The sequence below is a fragment of the Poecilia formosa genome, unplaced genomic scaffold, assembly GCF_000485575.1.
Source record: "Poecilia formosa unplaced genomic scaffold, Poecilia_formosa-5.1.2 Scaffold66, whole genome shotgun sequence".
Lineage (NCBI taxonomy): Eukaryota > Metazoa > Chordata > Actinopteri > Cyprinodontiformes > Poeciliidae > Poecilia > Poecilia formosa.
Genome location: NW_006800005.1, coordinates 1,660,066 through 1,672,441, shown reverse-complemented (window position 1 = coordinate 1,672,441; position 12,376 = coordinate 1,660,066). Strand labels below are relative to the sequence as shown.

The 12,376-nt window shown below is 40.0% G+C and overlaps 1 protein-coding gene and 1 long non-coding RNA gene across 8 annotated transcripts in view; one reads left to right on the top strand and one right to left on the bottom strand.

The window, feature by feature from the left end:
• LOC107836538 (uncharacterized) overlaps positions 1 to 6,905 on the top strand; it is a 21,724-nt gene extending 14,819 nt beyond the window's left edge. Inside the window, exon 3 of the long non-coding RNA XR_001662453.1 lies at positions 6,893 to 6,905. This is a non-coding gene — a long non-coding RNA (uncharacterized LOC107836538). The remainder of the gene's footprint in view (positions 1 to 6,892) is intronic.
• The window catches only part of LOC103139927 (moesin-like), a 40,721-nt gene that overhangs the window by 7,323 nt on the left and 21,022 nt on the right, over positions 1 to 12,376 (bottom strand). For 4 of the 7 annotated variants that reach the window (XM_016672790.1, XM_016672789.1, XM_016672791.1 and 1 more), the window contains 7 exons: positions 2,516 to 2,599; positions 2,325 to 2,420; positions 2,063 to 2,185; positions 801 to 952; positions 613 to 696; positions 381 to 527; positions 136 to 232 (listed from right to left, as the gene is read on the bottom strand). In XM_016672790.1, the coding sequence (XP_016528276.1) occupies positions 136 to 232; positions 381 to 527; positions 613 to 696; positions 801 to 952; positions 2,063 to 2,185; positions 2,325 to 2,420; positions 2,516 to 2,578 (762 nt within the window). In that variant the 5' untranslated portion in view covers positions 2,579 to 2,599. Of the gene's footprint in view, positions 1 to 135; positions 233 to 380; positions 528 to 612; positions 697 to 800; positions 953 to 2,062; positions 2,186 to 2,324; positions 2,421 to 2,515; positions 2,600 to 4,773; positions 4,897 to 12,376 lie in introns of those variants that run through there. The other 3 variants (XM_007554801.2, XM_007554804.2, XM_016672793.1) reach the window with 3 other exon arrangements.

The window sequence follows — 12,376 nt, the reverse complement described above, 5'->3', positions numbered from 1 at the left end:
TCCCCAAAATAGGTTCCTAAATGGGATGGGTTTTTTTTTTTTTTTTTTTTTTTTAAAGAGGGGGTATGACACGCTTTTCCCCAAAGATACTACTGAAATCGAACAGTTTTTTTTATTTTTTTTTATTTTACTTACCGGGGCTTTCTTGTCAATTGGCTTGATGACAAATTTCTTGTCGTTGAATGAGATGTTTCTTATCTCACTCCAGGGGAAGCCGATCTTTGGGGTCATCCTGCGGAAACATTAGCAGGTAGGGTTTTTTTTTTTTTTTTTTTTTTTTGGCGAGTCGTTAACTGGTTCGACGAGAACCAGAGTTTCGCAGCAGATGAGTTGTTTCGGTCAAACCGATGTGGCGGTTTTCTGAGCCAGCTGCGACCTACTTGTCTTTCTTGTCGTAAATGTTCAGCCCCAGCGCGTCCACTCCCAGCCACAGCTCGGACCCTTTCTTGTTCTTGATGTTGAAGTAGTTGACCCCGTACATCTCCAGGTCCTGGGCTATCTTCAGATACTCCAGCATTGCGTCCTCCCTGCGGTGATTTGCAGTTTAATGACATGCCGAAACACAGGTTTGCTAAAAGCCCATTAACTCTCCTCATGCTGCGATCTCCCTACCTCAGCATTCCCTTGTGCTCTTGATGCCACACCTGGATTCTTTCCTCCCACTGATTCTTATTCAGCTTGTGCTGCTCCAAAACCCTGGTTTTATCCGGAAAGAGGACACGCCGATTAGAATTCAGGTGACTGGGACTGGAATTAAGCTGAACTTTTTGGTTTATACTTATATGAACAGGACGCTCTACCTCTGTGGCAGCAACTTCTCTTTGGTGAGGTATCCCGGTACGTGATAATCTTTGCTGTAGTCTCCATGTTTAACTTGCACTGCATACGATGCCAGGAGCACTGCAGTCTCGGGCGGGCAGTATATGTCGTCGTTCAGGATGCTCTCCTTCACCTGAAACCGGGAGGACAGATAAAGGCTCCTGGGGGAAAGCTACAACGCACTCACTTGTTGCCTCCCCGAGAAAACAAAGCATGTGTTCGCGTAGATTCGCCACCTTACAAAAGTACTTGAATTATTCCTGTTTTGTCTCACTGTGACTGCAAACTTTGGTGTGTGTTCTTTTGGGATTTCACGAGGAAATCAACACAGAGTGCCACGTTTTTGTGAACTGGGAGGAAAGTAACAATGACCTTGACTGTTTTTACAAAAAAAAAATTAAATAAATAAAAAAATTGTCTGAAAAGTGACATGTACTTTTGTTTTTCCCCCAATCTCTTTTTTTTTTTACTCTGATTTCCCTATATAAAAGCTATGATGAGACTAAAATGTGGCTTTTTGACCTACGTGCAAAACTTAAGATTATTTAGTAGAAAATTAAAAACGGACATCGTCTGAACGCAACATCCCCGTGACAAAACAAGGTGGTGGAAGCATCATGCTGTGGTTCAGATTTTTTTCTGTAGTGTCAGGGAACTAAATAGAGACATTCAGTGAACCTCCATCCAAACGGTAGCATCACACTGTGGTCATGCGTCTCTTTGTGAAACTGTGGTTCTGACGAACGCGCACTGACGGAAGGTTGTCGCCACGCTGTTTAGATTTTTATTTGTCGACGTTTTTGAAAACAATACCGAATTTCCCTCATGTAAAAGTATCACGTAAAAAAACAAACAAAACAAAAAAAAAAAACGGACGTTAAAATGCGCTGACGATTGCGGTCGCAGTGAGACAAAATGTGAAAAAGTGCGAGGTGTATGATTACTTTAGCGAGAAACTGCATGTCTTCCACATGAAACTGTGCTTTGTTTTTGTTTGGTCTTATACAGAACACCCATGTGGGTTTAGAATTTGTGTGTGAGTCATCATGAAAGCCTCGCCGGTCATTAAGAGAGGTCCTACATCTTGTTTGGATTAGTTTTCTTTCTTTATTTCCTTCGTGGGCTACTATACACAAATATTAGAGAACGACTGTTGCCTCTGTTTCGACGAGCAAGACACTCGGCAGCTAGAGGACGTAATTCCTTTCTGTCGGGAGGAAACAAAGATACGGCGCGGTCCGACCTGCAGGAAGAAGAGCCGCTGCGTCGCCTCCTGGATCAGCTCCTCGGCTACCTCCTCCGGGTAAAACCTGGCCCTGAACTTAATCAGCAGGGGGTTGTTCTTCTTCACATCTTGAGCCGTCACCTGGGATTGATGCCCCAAAGTGGTGGAGTTTCAGAATAAGTGATACTAATTAGCCCCATTAGGGTAAAACAACAAAAAGAAAAAACACAGACGTTTACACAAGCAGAGCGATACAAAGCCTCCCAGGCTTTCAACTCACTCTCTTGTTCATCTTGAGCCAGGTGGAGAAGCCTTTGCTGTCCTGATACTGAAGGCCAAAGAACCATGTTTCTCTTAGTCCGATCGTCTTCACCACCTAAGCACATTCGCGGATGGGATCAGGGTCATTCTTTGTTTTGTTTTCTTTTTTTCTAGCAGACTTCCTATCTGATTGCAACACACCAGTTGTACCTGGTCAAAAAGCTGTTTGCCAGTCGTGCTTGGCAGGATGGCAAACTCCAACTCCGCATCCATTGTTGTAACTCGGACATTAATCTGCCAGAGAAAACAGAGGAAAAGCTCCCAAATGTTCATAAGTGTGAGTCACTGGGAAAAGTGTCGGATTGCATGCAAATGCACAACTGGGAGTACAGGGAACACTAATTCTCTGAGAAGATGGCTTTGTTCTGTGTAACAAAGCTATAAGAGCTGGCTTGTTTACAGGGAAATAAGCAAAAAGAGAGTTCCTCTAACATTCCTCTGTTCAGTCAGGAGCATCCAATCACAAGAGACTGGTGGGGACTACAATCAAAAAAATTGAGCCAGTAGTGCATTACAGTCTTAAAAGGAGCTCCATATCCTGAGTTAAGGCAAAACTATGGTTGACAAAACAGTGAGACTACGAGCAGCTGTACATCTCTTTAAGACAAAACTGTCAGTGTTTCTTAATCTTTTCAATCAGCACCTCTACATGTTTGACACTCATTCAGCATAAGCACACATAGATCTACATAAGGAAGAACTTAGGTGGTCATCTGAACTAACTAGGAACTTATGAAAGTCATAGCTGTCTTCTGGGACTAGGAACTACTGGACACAATGACAACAGCTCTATGGTAACCGTTAGACAATGGTAAAGGAACATTTATAGGGAGGCAAATTGGGGTTAATTTTGACTTTATTCACAGAAAGATACAGGCAGCATCACTTTGCTTTAACCTCTGCGATTTCTAAGGTGGTGGTTGAGTTATTGTGGACAACAAAGCTACAGGGTGCGCTGACTGCCACCTCATTTGAATGTCTATCAGGAACCATTTGATGACATCAACGGTCAACGGAAATATCGAATAGCATCAATGCTGAAGTGTACAGTAAAATCAGTTCACAACACGTTCCCAGGGGTCCAGTGGCGTAGAGCTTAAAAAACGCCCAAAAGAGAGCCACGCTGAAGTTTGGACAGGAGTATGATTATCTTCACCGAGTTAAGCTTCAACAGAGCCAAACACATAGCCTGTCTAAAGATTTTAATGGAGGCCAAGTAACACCCAATGTTGCCCAAGTCTGAGGATTGGTTTTTACCAGCAGAAAAATTAATGCCACACAGGTAGGTCCAAACCTTTCCATCTCCTGAACTGAAACACATTGAAAACTTCTAGAATATAATCAAGAGGAAGATGAACCAAACACACCCGGGTAGGTTGGAGGCATTAATCGTTGATGTTTTGCACCAGGACTTTAAACGGCGCATTCTGACATACATAAATGTGCGTTGGAATGATTCCCTTTGGGAACTGAACTTCTGCAGCCTCTAACAAGTTATCTTGTTTTGTATTTGCCTCCATCCAGCTACTCATCAACACTCTCCAACTTATGTGTTCTTGCAAAGAACATGCATCACCACATCATGATGGTGCCACCAATATGTTTTTACATGTAGTTGTTCTTCACTCACAGTATTATGCATTTAGGTCAAAGGATTCAGTTTGACCAGAGCATCTTATCCCACATGATTGCTGTGCCTTTCATCATGTGACAACTGCAAACAGGTCTGGTGGCATTTCCCCCCCTTGTTACTCTTGCATAATGGTTAGATATGTTGATAGAATCAAGACTGGAAGAAAATCCTCATGACAGCTACAGGGTTTTAAATAAACATTATCATTAGTGGCATGATACAAATACCCAATGTTAAAATTCCACATTTTAAAATTCCTTTAAAATGTGGAATTTAAAGGAAAAAGTTGAGAGTAGTTCCTGAAATAAGAAAAGACGTTCGTTTGACTTAAAAGCATACAAATGAAGGTCATTTTGCAGTTGCTTCTAACGTTTTATCCCGTTGTATCTGCAGGAGTTGCCACAGCCAGAAAGCAAAGAAATCAGTCAAACTAACCCTGTTTGCAAAAAGGGAGCCTTCGGTCGGTCCCTGCTATTAGAGAAATTATCTCGCTTAAAACACTGTTATTATTTATGAAGATAATGACGGAGCTTGCTACAGTCCTCTCGATAATGGACTAAATCCGACAACACAATAACAGTTAGGTGGGAAACATTTGGCTTATATGTCATTTGTTTAGCCAAATACATTTCCTCCAAAGATGCTTCCAGAACTACAATCCATCACAACGTTACAACTTCGACTGAAAACACATTTTACCAAACTGTCATCCAGAGGTTTAGAGAGGAATGAAGCATGACCAAAATATGGATATAAAACAATAATATCTACTTACAGTTGACATTTGTGCTGTTTCTTTTATCGGCAGCTAAAATCTTTCTTCACAGATTGTTCAAGCCTTTTCTCCGCAGAGTCATATGAAAGTGCTTGCAATACCTATAAGGATTACAGTGACTGAGAATAGGCCATTGTATTGTTCCTAAGTGCTGCTTGTTTAGTTAATCCAGCAGCAACTCTGGCCCAGACATTTTAAAGAGGCAGGCTTTGCCTTCTCTAAACACCTTTCTCCTGAATTATTATAGGATGTGATTTTTGTGTTGCTCATGTGACAGTTTTTGTTCAGCGTAGAAAGAAAATGGAAAAAATAACCAAAATGGATTTTCTGAGGAAAGGGCTGCACACAATAACTAATGTAAACGTGACAGGAGGCAAAAGAAAATCAGCTCTTTTTTCCCACCCTAAAAGATCTTTATTCAGTGTTCCCAGTCTGCAAAAATCACACCTCGTAGCATGTTCGCTGAATGAAGAGACAAGACGGGGGGAAAAAAAATCTTTCTAGTTTGCGTTCGAGGGAAACACGGCTTTCCAGCTTAACAGCTGTTTGTTTGTGGAACATGTGGTGGTAGTATCATGGTGTTCATCTTTTATGGCTTCTGGGTTGTATATTAGTCTGTCTTCTTATTATTATTATTATTATTATTATTATTCTGATTATCATTATCATCCACTATTTTCCTTTTCCAGGGAAAACATCAGACAGGATTTTTTTTTAAGTGGTTTTCAGATTTTTCTGACTGAGCGGTGTATCTCCGGACCTCCTCTGGTTATTAGAGTTGCAATCAATGCTCTTCTTTCCCAGCACACCAGCTTAGATGGACAGTTGGTAGAGATTTTTGATATGGGTGATAAAACTCTTAATCCAAGGCACAACTGAGTCCGAGGGCCACAGAAGTGGGGAAAATAATAGAGAAAGGGGGACATAAAAGGTCTTTCCTCAGTTAATCACCAGTCAATATTATGTGAGTGGCCCCCCTGTATTGTGCAGAGTGGAAGCATGGTAGGGAAAAAATGTGGCTGGCTAATGACAAAGTTGGTACTTCCAGATTTCCAGGCTACATTAAAACAACATTTTTAAGGAATCTGGAATTAATCTTGTCAGCTCTGGTTCAAAATCTACTTTTTTTTTACTAATTGTTTAAGAGTTTTTTTTAGCCATCAAGACAAATTGAAATTGAGCATGAACATTGTCACACATACACTTACTCTGGTCTAACCTAGTCAGTTTGGGTTTGTGAAACCTGTTTTTAAAACTCAGAGGAAATTGTGATATGTTTTACAGGTTTGGATTTATGCAAAAAAAATAAAATAAAAATCACCTATGCATACACTCATGTGTTGATAGGTTTGCATTTGAGCTCCACTCTTTGATGACCGTTTGAACTGAGATGTTTCAGAACCTGTTGACAACGTCAAACCTGATGTGCTCCTGTGTTTTCATTCTATTCACAAATACTTTCTGACTAGCATTTAAATGTCACAAAATAGTTGCTCTTGTGCTGAAACTAAAATGCACTTTTGATTATCTTATTTAGAGCTGTTAGAGTGGGGGGTGTCTGGGACCACACATTTCAGATTTTTACTTGGGGAAAAAAAAACTTAAAAAAAAAAACGCAGCATTTTTTTTTCTTAGGCTTCACTAAAATGCACTCATTTGTGTTGGTCTAAGACATAAAATGTCATTATACAAAATGGAGGGGCTATGAAGACTTTTACAAGATACTGCAAGTTTAAATGTGCAAAATAAAACAGAGACATGTTTAGGATTCAACACTAGATTTAGGTCAGCAGTCAAATTTAAACAAATGTGTTGCTTGACCATGCCATCTCCTTTGTGAACAAAAGGTCAGATTTCCTTAAGTTTTATTCCTTCCACTGAAGCACGTGTTGAAAAGGAGCTCTAACACTGAGGTTTGTTTGAGGAAATGCACCAGTAGCCATTGTTCACCTGCTATAAAAGTGGGTGTATCGCAGGCCTCCAGCAGGACATTGTTATAGTGAAAAATATGGCTGCACTACAAAGAAAAAGTCTGAGAAGATTATTTCTTTTTGTTTGTTTTCTCAAGCAAACATGTGCTTTCATCTTAAACTCACGGCTAGACTGACGGTCTCCAAAGAGGCCGAGTCAATAAGGTTGACTAAAAATGACCACATGCTAGAAAGATTGAAGCTGCTTTGCTCATTGAGAGATTTAAAAAGGTATGAGCTGACTGAGAGAAAAAAAACGGGCAAAATTCCATTCAACGTTTCACAGATGATGGAAAAAATTCCTGTTCAGAGCCGAGTCCAAGTTAGAGGTTTAAACCAGCAGGAGGGAGCGTGTGTAAGGAGGCAAACGGGAAACAGAAGGATTCAGCGAGGTATTAACATGTTGTTGACTGTCATGAACCCCCATCTTGAACATCTGAGGCTTTCTTGAGTTATGGTCCCACACTTTTTTTTTTTTCCACACATTTGTAATGATAAATTATTTCATTTGACATGTATCCGCGGTGACTGCCCCGCAATTCAGAATCACTTTGACCTCTTACTCTTTTCTGACGCCATGTTTCCTATTATCGCCATGTGAGAAATGTTCTGCTGGAAACCCGAAGCACAGCCATATATATAACAGGTGAATGCCGGGTGAAAGTAGTCTTAGGTGATCGTGTCAATGAAGAACAATCTCCTGCTAAGACTTTTCACTCACTAAATTACCTCAACATCAAAACTCTGAATCTTGGCCCGGTCTTTTTTCCAGGACTGGTTTTAGTCTGGTTTTGGAGCCTGTGTACGGTCATACCATGGCATCTCGATGCATTTTAAATATGACCTTGACCATTCTGTTGAGCCATTTAGAGGCGGACATGGTGGTAGACTTCAGATCATCGTCCCCTTGCACAACCCAAGAGCTCAAACTCATTGACTGACGGTTGGACATTAGTTTGGTAGTAGAAAAAGCTCTTTACGACGCTTTGCTTCGCATAGACCGTCTGGGCCTCTGCTATTGAGAAACGATTGCTTGGTGGGGGCGTGGATACTGATGAAGTTTTGAATTTCACCCATTTGCCAACGTTTGGCCGTGACGTGTGTTATACGCCATTTCGATGCTATGAAGCTAACGGGAAATATATATGGCTGAACTACGAAGAGAGAAGTGCTATGCTGAACAAGATGGCTGCTGATGTTAGTTCGATATTTGGGAGTGTGGCCAACACGGACTGAGCGGCTTTGTTCAATTCCTTCGCCGCCATTGCTAAAACTACAGGCAAACTACGAATCTAAAACAGCACAGAAAATTAACATGATTAATTGCAACTTCTCCCTCTGTTCTCAAAATAGTACTAACAAGTCTGGCTGTTGGTACGATGTATTGTTAGTTTTACAGAAGATGCAACACACTTTCCTGAAGTTTCTACTTTTGTATCGACAGTCTGTAGAACCTTTTTCTCAAAATATTAGGGGATTAACAAGACGGGTTTCTTTATGTGAAACATGAAATGGGCCCTTTGTGTTCTTTTTAGTCAGTAGTGTTTTTTGATTTTCCCCATCCAAGCCATTTTTGTCAGTATTGGGTCATTTCTTGTTGAATCATGAACTTTGAATTAAACTTAAGTGAGTGGCTCCTGCTGCAGTTTGCTAAGGTCCAAAAAACCTTAGAAACTCTCCCAGTTTGATAGATGTCAATGACATCTTTTCTCATCTGTTCCTGAATTTTCTTTAGACAGGTCTTTAAGCAAGATGTACTGGCTTTTGAGGTATTTTGATCTACTTTGTGTTGTCAGCCAGGTTCTAATGGAAGAAGCCAAATTCAGGACAATCCTAGAGTTTAAAATATGAGGTGATCCAAAAGACTTCAAACTCAGAGAGAAGCTTCCAGCAGTCCTAAACCTACAACAAGGAATGGTCCAGATAAAACTGTTTGATGTATTTGATTTTAGTCTAAAAGTACAGTCTAAATTCATTTTAAACATTAACATGATGTGCGCTCTACAGTCCTTGTTTGTACACTCAAACTGGTGTAATAAAGCTAACTCTGATTCTAATGTTAACAGATACTTTCCATCCGATTAACTGAGCTTGAGCTGTTTAAGCTAAGATGAATAGCCTCTTGCAAAGCTGATAAGAATACATCCCAGAAGACTTGGGGCTGTAATTGCTGAATACAAATGCACTCCAGACTTTTCAGATTATTATTTGTAGAAAGAAAAAAAGGGGGAGGGGAGGGAGGCAGAGAAGAAAATAATGTATCCTTTTTGTTCCACTGCCCGATTATGTCCTCTTGTCTTTTGATCTGTCACATTAAATCCCATTGAAATACATCGGAGTTTGTGGTTGGAACCTATCAAAGTATGACAAAGTTCAGAAGTTATACTGCACAGCATTGCAATTTGATCTAAAGGAGAGGGAGCTATGTAATGCACATTTTACCAGATCACAAACGTTCCCAAATATGTTTGTTCTCTTACAATAAAAAACATTATAAACACAAAGAAAAACAGCATGGTTTCCCAGTTTGAGCCCAGTGATGATGTGGAGTATTTAACTCCTTAATCACCTCTGAGCATACTGTGTCTTAAGAAAAGCACAGAACCTTCAGGTGTTACCATGGGACCACTATTTAATTTCAGGTGGATTTTTCTTTCACAGGACATAAAAGAGCTGCTTTGCGGTGAGAAAAAAAAAAAAAAGTTCCAGTAACTTCTGTATTCTTTCAAGCAGTTTGAAACTTTGAAATGATTGTATTAAAACCAATAATAATAATAATAATAATAAAAAAACATCAGCTGATTTGCAACAAATTTGATGTATGTGGTAATATTAACCATACTCCATTCAAGCACACTAATACTTTTATAGCCTGCAGAGCATCAATAAATTTTTTTACTGCTGTCGGATGTTCGCCAGCATCACACAGCTTGTTCTGTTGAGGATGTTCTCTTAAAAAGAAATAAAAATAAAAATAAAAAAATTCCAGAGGAATCAGTTTCAGATACACCAGAGGCTCTGCCTAACTACGTCTTCTTAGTTGATCTCAACAGGAAACTGTAATTGTGGAGGGAAAAAAAAGCATGAAATAACCTATAGCAGTAAATGTTGGATAAGTTATCATTGCAAAATGTCAATACTGTGTTTTGATTGGTTTTACTTGGAATATCTTGGAATAATATTACTTGTTTTATACGTGTTTAACCATTTCTAAAACATACTATTGCTGTTTTTTTTAATCAAAGTTTGCAGATGTTCTTATCCAGAGGTCTATTTCATACATTATATGAATAGGGTGTAGCATCCAAACTACACCCTAAGTATTAAACTACCTTTGCTATGTATTTTTAACCTTAATATGGGGGGTTGTAAGATTAACTTTTCTGAATGTAAACGACAAAACTCCTAGAGTTTTCAACCTGAGAGAGAGAGAAATGTATGGAGATGAAGGTGGTTCCAAAAGTTCTGCAGGACTTTTGGGGGGGCAGGGGGGAGTTGTTCTCCTAAAAATCCACTACTGCAGGTTTTTAGTGAGCTGTCTGTTGGGGTCACGATAAGATCACCTTAAAACAGGCATTCCAATTGTGTCCACAGTATGAAATATCACACCACATTTCCCTCTGCAACAGAGATGACCTGGTCCTTTCTCAACTTATAAGGTATGTTTCATGTTCAAGACAAAAAAAAAAAAAAAATCAAAAAAAAAAAAAAAAGGGAGAACCATAAAGTGGACGAGGATCCTAAACCTGCCAGAGAATCAGATGAGGTTCCAGTCATCCATGCTCCTCCGACTCCTGCTCAACCTGCCCTCTCCAGTTCACTCCAGGAGGACTCGAAGAGGAAGGTATTTGAGACATTTCCGACACTCAGTTAAGAGACAGAATCCCCCTTCTCGTCTCCAGCAGCTCGCCCTGCACCTCTTTGCCGAATTTCCTGGGAGTACTGACATCTAAGACAGAGAGGTTGCAACTGGGAAAAGGCCACCTTGGTATAAGATGATCCTTTCCCTGTGAGCACTATGAACCCACAATTTTCACTGAAGTCTAGGAGTAGGTGAAGACATCCTCGAAAGAGATCGATAGACACCCCGCCACCGCTTGCTGATGAAAGCCCTGACAGTTCTTGTAGAGGGGTCAACCTGAAGGAGGACTGACTTTGCTGCTACATGTTAATCCACCATCTCTTTTCAAACCCATGCTTGTTGTTGAAGTTCACTCTGAATCACCAGGAAGCGATGAGAAAATTGCTTCCTTCTCTGACTCATATACAATAAAACAGTCTAGCTGGTTTTTTTCATTAGACTAAACTGAACTCCGTCGTAAATCACATCATTCTCCACCCACTTTCAAAGCACTGCCATCAAATCCATTCAGCGTTCTATGATGCTATTATAGGTTGCTAAGCATAACATAAATTATATAGTCAGTTTATTCAGAGAAACTAGATCCTGGAATCCAGTAATTTAGAGGAAATGTGAGGTTTGTATTTAGATTTTTGCTAAACGCCGTTCTGTGTTCAGCGACTGGATTCATTTTTAAAACCGACGCATTAACCACAATGGGACGTGCAAATATGTGTGTATGCATGTCTTTTCTATTGCAATGTTTTGTCTTTATTTTATTTTTGTCATTTTATTCTTTTCTTATTGTGTATTTTTCATGTGTCCTTGGATAGCACTTTGGTGCAGCTTCAACCTGCTTTTAAAAGTACTATATAAATAAACTTGACTTTGACACTGACATTGATGTATGAGGCACAACTATGATCACTTAAAGCAGAATATAAATCAGGCAATGAGAATAGTTCTTAAAGGTGACCTATAATGCTTCCTTGAACAGGTTAGGATGGGCTACACTAAACTTGCTCACTACATTTTTTTTTTTTTTTGCAAAAACTCATTTTTAAACCATGACATTTCAGTCTGGTCATGTCTGCCTATTTTCAGAATGAGCTGTTTTAGGGCCTCTTGTCACTCCAAATGAGCTGCTGCTGATCACGCCTCCCGACTCAATGTTTACACTCGCACGTGAAAATACCAGCCAACAGATGCGCAATTATACAACCGTATATCTGTGAAAAGCGGAAGTGGAGTCTCCTGCACAACAATCAAGAATGCAGCAGGTGGTTTCCGAATGGTAAGTCAACAACCAGACATTTGTCTTTCCCAGCAGCCATTGTACAGCACATGAAGCGGTAAAACCAGCTGACCAAACGTGCTTTAGCTTCGGGTGGGGTTGCTAGGTAACGGCACAGTACCCATCGATTGTAACTCAGCATTTGAAACGGTTAATTTTCCACACCCCAAAGAACATCGACTTATCATTTTTCAGAAGCAGTTAAGATAGAAATTGAAGCATAAAACATGAAAAAAGTTACATTTGCATCCGTCCCATTGAGGGGCGCTGCTAGGAATCTTGGGCCTCATGACAAAATATTAAATTGGGCCCCCTCTTTGCAGCTGCTGTTACAGTTTCTTAAGTCTATCTGATCCATCAAAAGCGTCACAATTTTAAAGGCTTGCAACTGCCTTGGTTTCTTTGGTCCAATACTGATACTATTACAAGAGTATAGTGAATTTTACATGCAACAGTCCACATACTGCATGCAAAAAGGCGGCTGCTTAATTTTTTTTT